Source organism: Rhamphochromis sp. 'chilingali', assembly GCF_963969265.1.
Source record: "Rhamphochromis sp. 'chilingali' genome assembly, chromosome: 6".
Lineage (NCBI taxonomy): Eukaryota > Metazoa > Chordata > Actinopteri > Cichliformes > Cichlidae > Rhamphochromis > Rhamphochromis sp. 'chilingali'.
In genome coordinates this window covers 35,468,037-35,484,100 of record NC_137933.1, presented here as the reverse complement: position 1 = coordinate 35,484,100, position 16,064 = coordinate 35,468,037, and the positions used below count along the sequence as shown (strand labels likewise).

General features: G+C 40.3%; 1 protein-coding gene across 2 annotated transcripts in view; it reads left to right on the top strand.

The window, feature by feature from the left end:
• The first annotated feature begins 438 nt into the window (after positions 1-438).
• Positions 439-16,064, top strand: part of LOC308398409 (AT-rich interactive domain-containing protein 3B) — a 58,157-nt gene continuing 42,531 nt past the window's right edge. The window contains exons 1-2 of one of the 2 annotated variants that reach the window (XM_080885037.1): positions 439-815; positions 1,796-2,428. In XM_080885037.1, coding sequence (XP_080741163.1) covers positions 780-815; positions 1,796-2,428 — 669 coding nt within the window. In that variant the 5' untranslated portion in view covers positions 439-779. The other variant, XM_080885038.1, reaches the window with a different exon arrangement.

The following is a 16,064-nucleotide window of genomic DNA, read 5'->3' as shown; positions in this document are numbered from 1 at the left end:
ACAGCCCTGTCCCATTAACTTTTTGTAGAATTATTTTAAACCTTGCTTAATAATGGTTCATGTTTCATTTTAAAAATTAATAGAACAGGTTGTTTTCTTTAAACTTACTAACCGTCTACCTATTGAGAGACCAATATCCATGTGCAGAAAGATCAATTTCAAGCTTTAAAACTATCCATTTGTAACTGACAACATCCACATCTACTTGTGCTTACATTTTCATATATTGTGCCTGCATTTGGCACTTTAAAATCAGTTCAATACCTTCTGAAAATATACCAATTTGGTTCGAGTTTTTAGTTGATCTTATGCGAAGAATCGGAATTAACACATTACAGGTAAAAGAGCTTAATAAAAGTGGTGAACTGAAAAGGGCTGATACTTGTTGCTGTCGCTGGGCGGGCCTAACGCTGTAGTGCGCCATGCTGGGGGTGTCAATTGAAGGCGAGGAAAAAAACCGACTGGGAGTTACCTCAGCGCTTTCCGAGATATGAGATCTGGCCGTTTTCCAGTCGGTGCACTTTTTTATTAAAGAAGAAAACCCCGAAAATCACGGGGCAAAAAAAAAGAAAGAAAGAGACGCACACGCATTTGAAGAGGTCACCCAGAAAAACAGCGTTCAGCGGCTTTCTGCCGGCGGATCAGTCGGAATCTGCGGTGTACGCTCGGAGTCTCTCTCCCCCAACCCCCCCGTGCGCGCGCGCGCGTGTGTGCGTGTGTTTACAAGTGTTTGAACGACTGCCAAAAGAAGAAGGGAGGAAAACGCCAAGGAAGGAGGGATGGTGGACAATTCAAGCAGTAGTAAGGCACAAATGGTGAGTCGGGGTTCTGCTTCTCGCCCTTTTGCACTTTCCTAAACGGCAGCGAGCTGAAAACGCTCCGATTGTTTTTTTTATTTTACGCCATTGGCTCGTTCAACGTTGTAAAATTCAAAGAAAAAAACTTTTTAGGGGTAATCTGACTTTTGGTAGGTTACTTTTATTTATTCATTTGATAGTTTTTCGACAACACTGTAATGACTTTATTCATTTTTCCCTAAAGCGTTGTTGCATATTTTGCATTTGTTGGGAGTATCCTGAAATCGTATCCAGGTTTGAGGTTGTGGCACCTCACTATATAAACGCGGAAAATGTGTTTTGCCAGTTTTTTTTCTTCTCTTTTTTTCACTTTGATGGTTGTTTATCTAGTTTAGTTAAACTAGTAGTTAATCTAGTTTATCGGGATAACTACTTTTATGATTGTAGATACATGAATATCCGTTTAACTTTCTTACTAATACACACCTCTTACTGCATTGTCGTTTTGACAAATTATTGCAATACTTCCTTAAGAGCTTAGCAAAACTCAGGGTGGGTTACTGCATTTTAATTATTTCCTCTAATCTTAACAGAGATTTTTCTGTGGCTGGTTACTGTAATGTTAACTTTCCAAACTCTTTATGTAGATTAGTCCTTTGTGTAAAAGTTTGATTTGGCTACTTTCTAGTCTAGTATTTTTTTCTGCTTTTATTCATGCTCAGGTTTTAAGAGCTCCAGTTACCAGCGAGATTTTTGTAATTTTTTTTCAATTTCTTTATTTAGCTTAAAATAATTTAAATTTGTTGTTGGGATATTGTAGGTTTAAAAGTACACAAGCGTTTTACTTCTTTAATCTGAGGAAAATCATGTGGGTGAATTATCCAAATTTGTTTGAGTTAATGTTTAAATCGGGCTTCGTTGGCTCCACTGTAGCTTTCAGGAGTAATTAGGTTTCAGTATACAGTAAGTCATCCATGACTCCTCTCTTCCTCTCACAGCCCGGAATGTCTCAGGAGCCTGGTGTGGCCTTTCCTCCAAGCACCTCCGCAGGAGGAATGAAACTCGAAGCAGTGATGGAGCAGCTCCAGCGCCAGCAGCAGGCACGATTAGAAATGGAGCGCAAGGAGAGAAAGATACGAGAAGCCCACATCATGTACGCTCAGCAGGTTGCTGCCCAACAGGCCATCTTAGCAGCTGCCCGGGCTTCTGGAGCCAGCTTCATGGGGAAAGGCCTGCCTGGAGGCATCGCTGGTGGTGGATTGCCTCCCCGGGTGTCCAATCAGAGCAGTGTAGACTCAGACAGAGAGGACGACGAGGACAGAGGTCGGGATTCTGGAGATGAGGACGATGACAATGAGATGATGGAAGGGGATGAGGGCAGCGATGATGATGAGGGAAGCGCCAGTGGTCTGGAGTTCCTCCGCAAGCAAACCCTTGCTTTACAGCAGAATGCCTCGCGAATCCCAGCCCGTCCATTTGGCAGTTACTCTGCATCGGCTCCCCAGAGGGCTGCTTCCCCACCTGTTAGAGTGAAGCAGGAACCTGACGAGGGCCTGTCTCCTGCAGGGGCACACTCTGCTACTTCTCCTAATGGACAAGCTGACTGGGGCTTTGATGACCACTTTAGACAGGTTAGTATCTTGCCAGTTGTTGCCCTTCTTTCCACAGGATTTCCTTTGTAATCCATCTGATCCTATTATGTCCTTTCACAGTTATCTCATTCAAATATGAGTATAAAACTTCAGAATTTAAAATTGTCCATCTTTCCTTAAATATTGCAAATCAAGGCAGAATTTTTTTTTGTTTTGTTTTTTTTATAATTTAAATTGTCACTATAGTTTACTGAGATCCCAATGAGTATGTCCTTATACTGCTTGTCAGTTTTCCATTTAGGGTCTTGTTTGTATTCTAAGTCCAGCCCCCTGCCGTGAGAGACAACTTAATCTTAACTGTGGCTTGAACCGCTCCAGGAGTATCTTTGTGAGTCCCTTCAAATCTCTGCGGAGGTTTGACCGCCGATTGGCTTTTGTGGCAAAAAAAAAACAAAAACTACTAAGTGACTGCTGGCAGAGGGCCAGGCCAAGGCGCAATGTTTTCACGCTCACTAGTTCTCTCCCCACGCGCTCTCATTTTGTATGCCTCTCTCACTCTGTGTCCCTCTTGGCGCTTTGCTTGGGCTCTGGTTTGGCTCTGATCCAGGTAGTGGAGTCAGGCGAGACATAGCTGCTGTAAGGCTGTGGGTGGTTTGCTGGGTCAGTTGGAGGATTTCGGGTGGGTGGAAAGGTTGGATGTAGTACACAGCAGAAGCAGTCTGTCACACCCCACTCTCGCCTCCCCAAGAGTCAGGGCTCTGTGCCAAGTGTAGGCTACTTTCACTTGAAAGTAAATATTGCCTCAGCACAGTCTTACTGAACTCTGGAATGCCAACTGGGAACCAAGCCGAGCTGCATGTTTTAGCATCATGGCAGGTTAAAGAGAGCGCAGCAGGCTGCGGGTGATATAAAAAGCCTTAGCTGTGCAGTAGTTGGCAGTGTCGCAAATATATATGTGCTCTATCAGTGGGCTGAGGGTGCTGGACTATCATGTGTCGGGATTTTATTACTGTCTATTTAAAGGTAAATGTCTTTGCATGGTGCTTCTCTAGTTCACATTTCCAAATTTAGCTTTAGAGCGTGTACATTTGGTAGTGACACGTAGAAGTGCCACAGCGTGAGATGGTGAGAGAAGCCAGTATATACATGTTGTGGAAGGAGGCACAACGTTCTTTATATTGTTCATTTGCTAAAGTCACCGGCTTCACATGAATCTTCACACTTTATCAAAGGGATGCTGCTGGGACTGTTTAAATGGAGAATAAATGAAACTGTCTTTCTTATGTTCTTCAATATTTATTATTTTAAGTGCTGCTGAAATGTGCAAAACTTGGCAGTAGATGTCATTGGCAGTGTCAACACCAGCAGCCTTATTTTCTTTCGGGTTAATTTCCATGTCATGCCAGCATGAGACACCATTGACTGTCATCAGATGAAGGTAGCCTGTGGGTTTAATGGCCATTGTTCTGGTATCCGGGCTAAGGGGTACATTTCCAAGAAGCTAATAGCTGATTGTTTTCAGATTGGACAATGTCTTCCTCTCTTGCTCTTCCCATGGACCGCTTGTGTGCATCGAGCCATATGCTCGCTCAAATGTGATTGGTCAGTGATACTTTCATTATGAAAGAAAACCAGAAAGCCTGTTTTTTTTCTTATGCCCATTGCCTATAGATTCTGCATAGTCATATACAGAATCTGTACATAGAAACACACTCCTGTTCCTGTTCTTATCAGGATAATTTTACCCTTACAGACACTCTCATTGATTCTACTCTGAATGAAACCAGGTATGTGTGCAATTAGTCAACTAGATCAATTTTTTAAAAAGTTGGTAAAAACTGTTTTTACTTCATTAATATACAAAGGCAGTTAACTGTTGGGTCTGAGATTTCATCCCCTGGAGGTGACAATGGAAATTTGTAAGCAAGCAAAGTTAAAATAACACAGTTGAACGGCCCCGCAAACAGTTGCACTTCTCGTGCAGTTATTTTAGAAAACTAATCGTTATATGTAGACTTTGTCAACATCAACTCTGGACAAGCATGTGAAGTTTTTTTTTTTTTTTTTTTTTTTTTTTTTAAAAAGCTACTGGTATAGCAAAACTAGCATTAGCCACTCTCGGCAAACTACGCTGTTACACATGGGGCTAAGTCAGCAGCATTTAAAATGTTTTAGCAGCTTCAAAAGTCTTTTAAATACTAGAGTATTTCTACGAAAGACCTTTAACGTCTATTCTTAAAAATTGTGTTTTTTCAAATTTTCAAAGGTTTTCTTAGTGTTTTTGATTTTAGACTTGCCAATTTGTAAAACTTTCTACTCGCATTTCATTAACAAATTAGTCACTAGGAGAATCTTTGCTTAATTTGCAAGCTAATCTGCTAAGATAAGCAGGTATGAGCTTGTTTCAGAATATGCCTCTGGCATCAAGTGCTGCATTAATCTGAACAGTTAGAAGTGTTCATTAGATTATATATTTTATTAAATTAAATTAAACGACTATTTCTGGACGTGACTAACAGGCATATCAAAGTTTGATTGTCATGTGACAAATCAAACATGTGACAAATGATGACTATATAGTTTCTGTTTCTGAATATATGTATAAAATTGGGCTTTCCTGCATTGTGTGGGATGTGTTTTAGTTCCAGATGTCAAGGTGTCAGAATGAGTGGATGAGTATTATTTGCAGGGATGAGCAGGCTTTGTCTCGGCATTGTTAGAGCTGAAGATCATAGCAGCAAAGTTGTTGCTGACCAGTGTCCTATCTGTGGCCTGGTGTCTTTTATTATAGAGTGAAGGCTGAGCCAGGGGGTTGGGGGAGGCATTATGGGACGAGAATTGGTCTGGCCTTTTTTTTTTTTTTTTTTTGTTTCCTCCCTTTTATCTTTCCTGTCATTATGTCAGCTCTGCAGTATTTAATGACGGCTCATCTCTTCAGGCAGTTTCAGGTTGCACCGCTGTAGGGGGAGGGGGGGCAGTAGAGGCAGAACAGTTTTTTTTCTTTCCTTTTTCTTTCTTTCTTTTTTTTTTTTTTTGATGTCATTGTCTTCTAGAGGCCAGAGACAAGCCTGGCGGATGCCGCAAATACCAACCCGCTATAATAATGGGGGGAGCACATTTATTATGTTCTAAAAGCAGTGACAGAGGAAAGATGAGACGACAGCTAAAGAGCCAGTTGGATGGAAGACCATTTACATTAACATTTAAATTTCATGTAAACGGTCAGATTGGACCAAGGCTTTTATCCAAAGAACTCTTTGTATGATATCTGCCATGCTTCTTGAATCATAGCAAACCACATTCAGAGAGAGACTCTGGATTTCATTCAGCACATGAGATATTAATGACATATGAATAAAATAATAATACTCATGTGCTAGTTCACCAACAGTTTACTGAAATAAAAGTGTTGATTGTAATGATCTCTAAACTAGGGCTGGGCGATATATCGAGTTTTTTAAAAATATCGATATATTTTCATACGAGATATAAGATGTGACAATATCGTTTATATCGATATAGTCTATGTTACGTTATAATTATACTTGTGGAGCCGCAGATTTGCCTCTCTTTCGTCCACTTTTGTGGACTCCTTCACTGAACACAACTCCGCCTCCCCCATAGCTTCACCTGACAATGACAAGGCAATGACAAGATGAAAGCGGAAAATCTCCGTTAGCGAGTTACCGCGGATGGCCCCGTGCGTGGGGCTGGACGGCGTCAACGTGTTAGCGAGCTAACCGCGCTAACGACATGCAGCCCGGAGGGGCTGCACGGCCTAAAATCCTTTCATTTTCTCAAAACTCGACAGTGCGCCTTATGTATGAATTCTGGTTGTGCTTACTGACCACGAACCGATTTTATGTGGTACACAGCGCTCAGCAATCTGTCAAAAAATGTTTTAATATGACTTTGCTAAGCTACGGAGCTGCACGGCTTGATGTCGGAGGATTACGGCTACCGGGGAGGAGCCTCGCGGAGTGATACGTACTGTGTGTGTATAAGGACCACAAATGGCACCTGTTCAGAGACGTGGTGCAGCTGTGAAATCTGTCTCTTTGTTATTATGCTCAGCGTCTATTAGTTTACATTTTGACTGCCCAATTGTGAGCTTTTTGTTATGCACAAAAACAACATTTTCTTTTATTTATGGACCATGATTATTTAATAAATGCTGATAATTTATTTTTGAGTAATTTCTTCATGTACATCTATGCTGTATGTAAATAAAAGTGCCCGTGTGACATCTGGGACACAGTGTGACTAAGAACTCTCTTTTTGTTCTTAACTTATGGCTTTAAAAAAAAAAAAATCGAGATATATATCTTATATCGTCATCCAGCTAAAAAATATCGAGATATGAATTTTGGGTCATATCACCCAGCCCTACTCTAAACAATAGGTAGAGTGTGTCAGATATGATGATGAACAATCAGTGTATATATGTAACATATAGATATGAAGGGTTATTTGTTTTAGTTTTTTTTGACTGCACACAAATGTTGATGGACTATACAGGTCAGACTGAGTGGACAGACATGGTAGCCAGTGTTTTCTTGTCAGTGATGTATGTATGGTGACCTCAGCCCCATCCTAAACAGCAGAGTAAATAATTGTCAAACAAGGAGATGGACAAAGGTGTCGCGTGGTGAGAGAGCTGGACCGGATAACCGACCGGCCCCAGTGCTCTGGCCTTTGGACAGAGGCTACATGACCTCTGTAATCCAGCCCCCACCCGCCCCACCTCTCCTGTCACAAACACACACATATCCAATGTCCTCCTCTTCTTGCCATAATCAGTCTGTGACTAATTGTTTTAATTGTGCCTGCAGATTGTGTACTATGTCCAACTCTATTGGCAGCGATATTGCTTTGGTTGGATTAGCTGGATGTTTAACATGTTGGGTGTTGTGTCTGTAGAAGCAGTAGCCTTGTTTTAGGTTTAAGAGTTTACCAGTTTACATCCAGATTTTATTTGAGGTTTTGAGTTTTATGTATGTGACCTATGTCGTTGTAGACTATTGAGAGCAAAATGGTTTGGTTCAATCTTCCTTGTGTCACATAAACTAATGGCGATGAATATTAGCACAGGACATTTAGATTATAGTTTTGCATGGTAATACATTTGCATGCAGTTGATTTACATGGTACCTGAGTAATTACCCTTTGCAGCCTGATTAGATTTGTAATTTTATTTGCTTAGACTGGATGACTTTTTGTTATGGAGATGCTGAAAACCTACTTGCCTTAGCATTTCAGGCTTAAGTAAGTCAGTGCAACAAATGAGGCCCAGTCAGAACAGAAAAAAGGCAGAATAGGTGTTCGAGTTGGATGAAGGATGCGTAACACAGGGAAGTGGTAGAGATGCACTGATTGATTACCTGATGACTGGACTTGGGTGTTTTATTTAAGTTGATCTGCCATGGCTGGCTTGTCAGCCATAATTGAACAATCATTTTATCTGACGTTCTCATAATGATAACAGTGTAGCCAGTAATGTCACTGCTGCCTTTATGGACGTCTATTCAGAAGATCACTGGTTCAGTTCTAGTCGGAGACAAAAATCCTATTTGGGTTTGTGTCAGAAAGGGAATCTGGCATGAAGGTAGAGGTAGAGCAGATTATCAACCAATTACAAGGTTGGTGGTTTAATCCTTGGCTGCTTCAGTCTGCATGCCAAAGTATCCCTGGGGAAGATACTGAACCCCACGTTGCTCTCCCATGCATTCATTGGCGTGTGGCATAGAAAAATGTGTATGAATGGGTGAATTAAGCATTTGCGATAGAGCACTACACCACAGAGTGCTACAGTAGAGTAGAAACACACTATATAAGAACAAGTCCACTTACCAAATCTTCTGTCCTTTATATATTGCAGCAATTTCAGTAAAAGTGATGATCATGCCACAGATGGATTTAATGACCAACTCAGTTATGCCAAGATTGTTTACATAAGGTATGCAGTTGTGGAGAAGACGTAAAACTACACCTAGAAGGGATTAAAGAAAATATGCAGCCAACCGGACCAACTTGAATCCGATGTCTGGCCAATGGTTATGAATAAGCCCTGGCATCGCTATCACTCTTAAGCCCTCTTTTTGCTATTTACTACTTCTGTTGAGGCAGCGCTGTTGCATAATTTAGCTGTCGCCCCAGCAACATCAGCCAGGAAGTGGGGAGCTACACAGCTGCAGCAAGGAGATCAATAAGGATTGTGAATGAGCTTTAAGAGGTTGGAGTGTTTGCCCGAATTTTCCCCTCATTTATGATAGATGAGCAGGACATTGTATTTAGCAAACTGACTTTTAGTTAGAATTTTGACAGGTTTGCGGAGACTTTACCAGCAGGTTGCTGTTTTTGTTGGGCGCATACAGCTGTTTCTCCGTGTCTTATGTTGAAGTGGGAGAAAGGAGGCCTCACTGCCATATATGCCAGTCTGACCTTGTTTGTGCTTTCTCAGTGTTATGTTGTTTTCCCATATGCCATAACTGTCAGTGGGTTTTAAAAGTACTGTGTATTATTTTGTTTACTGGAATTCCTGTTATGTTGATTTTATGAGGCTGGAATTGCTGTCTGACCTCTGCTTCCACAAACTGCCTGCAAATGGAGGTCATTCAGATGAGACATAATGAGGAAGGCTGAGTTCCTTTAAAACATGCTGCAGTGCTTGTTCAGAAGAAGAAGCTGCACGGTAATGCGTGAGAACTGCATCATTTCTGCCATGCTGTTGAGCCACACAAGGAATTGAAAGCCTCAACCCTGACCGTTCACTTATTGGTGTAAGTCCTAACAACTGCTTGCATTTTCAATTAATTAATAATTGAAAAACGCTGAAAAAATCCTCTTTGACAGCCCAATAGGCATTTCTAAATTTCGTACTTGTCATTTAGCACAGTGTAGGTGGGATATGTTCGTTTGGTTCTTTTTTTAATCTTGCATATGTGTAGCACTTTTGCAAGTAAAAATTCTATCTACTTCTTTTTGTTTGTGGCAAAGTAAATTCCACAGTTTCTTTGTTACACGCTTTACTGATTTGCACTCGAATCAAAGTCCTTCTAGATGCCACTCAGCATCTTTAGTTCCTTTTGGGCAGTCATTTTGGGATTACAGTCAGTTGCGGATTATCTCAACTGGCTGTAATTTCAGTTTCACACTGACAACCAAACTGCATGTATATGCAGTTTATCTGCCAGATTTGATAACATGCTTAAAAGGTTTGGTGCCTAAAACCTAAAATAAGGTTTGAAAAGCATTTCTTTTTCCCCACTGGAGCTTATGCTTTTATTATGATCTATACTTCTGTGGAGTCCTACAGATTTCAGTTTAGATTTTGTGTGTCTGTGTGTTTCTCTAATATCGATGGTCAAGTATATTTCTTGTTCAGTCTTTCTTCTGAGCACAATTCTTTTTAAAAACCTTTTCAGCTTTTTTGTCATGTAGATAATGACTGCTTTGGACATTAAAACGATTTTACCTAATTTCTAAATCTGCCACATTGATTTCAGATTAGACTGGCTAAAAAGGTCATATTTCAGCTGTGTTTTTAGCGCATTAGTGTGAGTCCCTTTCTTTCTATATGTCTTCATGTCATACATAAAATCAGCCACAGCAGCATAATAATGAATGTGAATCTTAAACTGTTTACTGTTTAAGTTCCCATAAACATGTTCGGGTTTGTTCCTCAAGCACTTAACTCTTAAAACTCATTTCCCACACTTTGTTTGGGGATCTTTAAACAGATCTTTTATAACACAGTGAGGTTGTCTTATATCCGTGGTTCAGTGCTGAGTGAACTTTGGTTTACCTCATTAAGGCCAGATGTAAGCTGGCTGGATTGGATGGAGATGTCTGGGCTTTTAGCCTTGTGTTTCCATCTTTAATGTCTGATTGATGCTGCTCTTAATGTAGCTTAATGTTGGTCACTGGCTATGGCTCCACTCGAATTTGTGTCAGGATGGAAACAAATAAAGGTGACGCATAATTGTGTTTTGCACCCCCATTTGCTAGTCGAAATATTGTAGAAGTAACATCAGAACATCTAACTTCATTTCATCTGCCCGTTGTCTTAAATTGATACATATGAGGAAATCAAAAGAATAAAAAGCACATTATCTAAAAATTATTAGAATTAATTCACTTAATAATCTCAGTGCTGTAGTGCAACTGTTTGCTCAAACCTTAAGCAATAAAATACATTATTCTCTTTTTTTCTGATAAAAGCAGCCAGCTTATCAAACATCTAGTTGAGAATGTTTTCTCATTCGAATCTCTGAATCAGTGTGTAAAGTGTAATTGCCCTGGTTATAAAAAAAGCCTCATTTTGTGCAGAGCTCCTCTTAACAGTTAAGTGCAAAAGACCCCCCCCCCCCCATCTGAAATAGAGGTATTGAATTTAGTAGGGAGATGAAGGGGGAGGGAAAGGGGGAGGAGATGCTATGGAACTAGAAGAGGGTTTAGTGGTCTGGCTCAGCACACTAAACTGCCCCACCCAGAGGAAACATTCCAGACAGAATTAAAGAGTTAACTCTTCAAACAGTGAACATTCCCACTGGGGGCTCCCATTGAGGGGGTTTGATGGGGGTGGGTGCATGCCCATGTTGTAATCGTGCCTCTGATTGGTGATCTTTCTATTCATTTTGCTCAGTGTCACAGGGGCTGTAAAAGAAAGAAAGCCAAAGGCCCTGAATGGGAGGAGCTGGATGGGAGGACACAGTAGTCCAGGCAGAGACAGTTTTTTATTTGTCTGAGTCCCAAAGGGCACATCTGCTGCTGACAGGCAGGAGGAAGCTTCTCATAGTGAAACCAGTCACCTCTGTCACAGTGTGGCTTGGTTAAACGCAGCACTAACTACCAGTCTTGAGTCTGCCATCCACGCTCAAAACTATAACACTTATAGTTAATCTTATAGTAGTGTTTCACATGCTGGGCACAGCAGGCATTTGCCTGTAAAAAGTTACATTTTAAAAAATGTCTTTGCACATTCAGAAGATAAAAATGTTATCATTTATCTTTTGAGGGGATACTCCCACTGGGTTTAAATCTGGGACTCTCCACCATTTGACCCTTAGAACTGAAGAAGCTTCTCGGATGAGAGGTGAAACATCTTCAAGCAACTTAAAGAAGTCCAGACGCTTTTCTTTCCAAGCTCCTTAGACTACGGTGACCTGGATGACTGAGAACCTTCACAGACATGTTGTCATTTATTATCATTTTTGAAGTTTAAATAATAGTTTGAGTTATTACAGATACGAGCCATGGTATCAGTGGCAACAGCTGTAATAGGTGGTTGTGTGTAAGAGTGCTTTTACATCCATTTATGGACTATTGAAGCTTGTATATGTTTTCCTGTTTTCACTGTGATTTAGATCAAACTACACCGGCTTACACATAAGTCAGATATTAATCTAATACTTTATTTGAGCCTAGCAGATAAGAAGGGATGAAAAAAAGATTATTGTATAGTAATGGTCGTGTATACAGTATACCTGTTTACCGGACATGATGTCTTGTTACATCAATTTCAAACAGGGAGACATCTGTAGTGATGTGCAGCACATAAATACATTCAGATAGAGGAGACAATACTGCCATTCTTAGACTGTAAAGTGCCATAAATAGTGTCTAATGAAGAAAAAAAACAAAGCTTGAAAGAGAGCTACAACGTCTGCCTTCTTTCTCACCTCTAATCAGCTGGCCCCTCGTGGCCTGAATGTCAGTTTGTCAGGGTTGGAAAGTTACAGATAATAGGTGACACAGTCAGTGAAGTTGACTTTGGAAAAGTGTGGGCGTGAAGAGATTTCCAGTGCCACCTGACAGGCACTCAGACAGTTTGATGGATTGCTTCTGCAACATCATGCAAATGACATTTAAAAAGACCCATCTTGTCTGGCAGTGATGGCCACAGTTTTCCTTTCTGTTTAATTGAATTGAATAACAAAAATTGTCTCATTTAAATGCAGATTGCGCATATCCGTTGGGGTTATTACACTCTTAAATTGACCCTGGAGGATTGACTTTCTTGCTTCTAATGGAACTGGAGTTACTGATGTATGCTGTAATTTGATCGGTTTGTAGTAAAACCACAAGCCCCCACCCTTCGCACACCATCTCTGGTTCTTTTTGTTTTTTACAAGCACTTCTACTGAACATATCTCAACACCTGCTCTTTAATGACGGCAAACATAGAAAGAGGAATAGCCAATAGAGCAGGGCGATATGGCCAAAAATATTTATCACGATATATATTTGAAAATTTGCGATAACGATATAACCGACGATATAATTGATGCGAGACAAAATACAACTCCACAACATTACTAGCGCAAAAAGACAACCTTCCATTTATTTTCACTTAAACAAGAAGCTGGTTTTTATGTACATTAAAGCTTTATAAAAATATAACAGTGCAAATGCAAATTCCTTGCTGAAAGTTTAACCAAAAGGCATTTCCAGTAGAAATGGGCTGACATATCCTGAGCATAACCATGTATAATATCCACTGAAGTTAAAAAGAGGTGCTTTGCAACATTAAACTGCAGTGTGCAGTACGCATTTTTCGGACCATAAGGTGCACGGGATTATAAGGCACATTAAGCGAAACAAAGCAGTCAGATAAATCAAACTTTATTAAACTCATTCTTCTTGCTTCCTCCACTTCTGTACCATTGATTCATTAATGTTGAATTCTCTGGCAGCTGCTCTATTCCCATGTTGCTGCAGTATATTAATGACTAACCTCGTATTGTGGATGGATTATCTCAGTTGTTCTCCTGACTGAAGTTTGGTCCGTTTACAGCATCCTGCCATGCGATTGCATTTGTCTCTAACCATGAAGAACCTTCACGTTAACTTTTATAAGTGGAAAAGTGTTAGTGTTCGTCCTCCAGCTTCACTGTTTATGTTATGCTAACATAGCTGTGTCGCTAGCGATCACGTAGCACATCATTATATACCAGCTAGCCCAACTTCAGTAACCCTACAAACGTCACTGCTGTTTAGTTTCCCGTCTTCATTTATGTTGGAAGTGATAGCAGAGCTGTACGTTTGATTTTTTTCAGAAATCTCTCAGTCAGAACATGCAATATCATGCTTAGGTAACTAGCGAAACTAGCGAGCTAACTTCCGCTAGCTTCCTGCTAACTTCTAACTCCGTTAAATGTAATAACTTTTGTTTTCATGGATGCCTGGAAGTTAAACTTCATAGTTACACCTGGTAAAGCAGCAATGCTGATCGTTTTATTAAAGATGAAAGAATTTAGACAGTTCTTAACTCTAAGTGATGCTGCAGTGTTGTTTGACCTGAAGCATACGGAGTTTAGGACCCAGATTACTCCCAGATTTAAGAGCATCTTAGTCCGACAAATATGACAATAACAACGGCCGCTTGCATGTTCTGCAAAAAAATGTGCTTTGTTGTGTATCTGATGGACAAACACCAAACCAGTTCCACATCACGGAAGTTGCACCATTTTTACAAACCAATTCTGGTTCATCTGTTTCACTCAACAATCGGCCATGTGCGTATGAAAACAAAGGCACTGCGCACGCGCGTTTTACTCCCATTCTATCGCGATATTTCATTTTCCTATCGTTGCCTAACATTATACCGGTATTACCGTGAACGGTATAATATGGCCCAGCCCTAATAGCCAAATTAAAACGGAGAGACACCCGGCCTCAACTTTGGCAGCTGGGGGGAAACAGAGGCAAGGTCATATGACACCTTGGAGAGAAGTCTCCTTGAGTTTTATATAGGTTGGCACCATATAACAGTATGTACAGTGCACGTGTGAATCTGTTACTGTTAACACTCGTGCAGTGACTCTTGGCACACTATGTGAGGTCATGTTGTCCCCGTGATGTGTATGCTCTTATTTGTCTATCTTGATTTCATAAAATTAATTACATTTTAATGAATGATGTGCTTTATGTGACATGTAAAAACAAAACAATGTTATAGCTGCTTTTTTGCTAGCACAAAGTCTGTAAAGCAACTCACATCTAACCAGTGTTAGTTTAGTAGCTCTCACATTAGCTTTCCCCCACTGTCCGCCATTTTCCTAAGGTGGTTTCTCCGTCACTGGCAGCTAATTACCATTGGTTCTTAATAATTAAGGGAGCTATACCACAAGGAGTCATTAAGCAGTGACTCTGGTAAGTCAAACTGGTGGGTGGAATTTGTTGGAGCACCAGCATGTTCGAATAAAAGAGAACGTGAAGTGATATTTTTGTCGTATAGATATTTTGTCCCATCCTTTTTACATATCTTTGAATCTTGATGTGAATACTTTGCATTGAGACGTATAAACAAATGTTAGTCTTTTTGCAAGAGATGCAAAAAGAATAAAATAAGCATGTAATGAAAACATTGTCTGCCTCAATTGTGTCCTCGCTCAGGGTGAACCTTTTTCAAGGGTGCTGTCAGGGAGTTCTATGAGGAGCTCTATTCTCAAATGAGCTCAGTCAGACAAATTGAAATAGTGTTTGTGAGAAAATTACTTGGAATTATTTGAATTGGAAATTGGCTTTAGTCGTTTTTCATTGTCTAGTGGCTCTTTTTTTTTACATCATTCTTTGAATAAGGAAGCTAAATGGCAGATTTTTTTTTTCTTCTGTGTGTTCGCAATAGCGGATGGAAATGCACAGAAATGCTTAAATGATTTTCACATCCATACACTTTCTTAACTAACTTCGTTGAAGGTTTTAGTGTTGTAGTCCAGATTGGATTATGGGATTATTATCTTGATACTGATAACCTAAAAATATCCCAGCCCTGCCAAAATCACCAACAGCAGGTGTTTCAGAAACATAATGCAATTAAGGTATAGACCTTGTCATGGGAGGAACATAAAGCAGCGTGACATTTATGAGGCTGTCTGTGTTGTAGCCACAACATCCTCCAAATGGTAAATTGCAGATGGAGTCAAAAGATATGGTCTCTTTTTTGCACCTTGTAGAAAGGCAGAGGCTGTGATGAGGTGAAGGGTGAGAGTTGTCTATTGTTTTTGGCTTTCTTGGCCGTCTCGTGCTACTGGTTTGGCTCAGCTCCAGGCTAGAGTCAGGGGGCTAAAAGTGCTAACTGGACCACTGTGTCAAGGCACTTGGGTAAACATTGCAGCTGACTGGGACCTGGCACAAAGCCACGCAGAGTAGAACAAGTTGAAAGAGGTGCAAAAGGGTTTCCTTTCACTGTTGCCTCTCTGCTTTTCAGTCTCCATTCCACTGGCTGCCAAAATCCCATGTAGTTTATAATAGCTTGTGGCCAGATTGTTTTTCAGCCAAGTCTTCAAACACAAGCTTAGTATAATCATGTACTTGTGAGAGGGAGAAAGGAGCAAAAAAAAAACAAAAAACCAGACTCCCATACGCTCAGAAAATGCAATGTGTTCAGACTCCGCCATCCAACATTTACATTCTACGTTCAGGGATTTACATGCCCCAAGTTTCACAGTTCTTGAATCACAATCACCACAAGAAGTGAGCTTTAAGTGGAGTGTCTGTAAAAAAGCCACAGGCTAACCACTGGGTAAATCCTAAATGTTGTAAAGGTTTATGGAAAGTTTCATATTAAAGAAAAAAGAAGCTTGTTTTTTATTATTTATATGAGTTTTGGATATATTATTTGATAGTATCTTGTAGGGCTGTGCGATAGGACCAAAATCTCATATCCCGATAT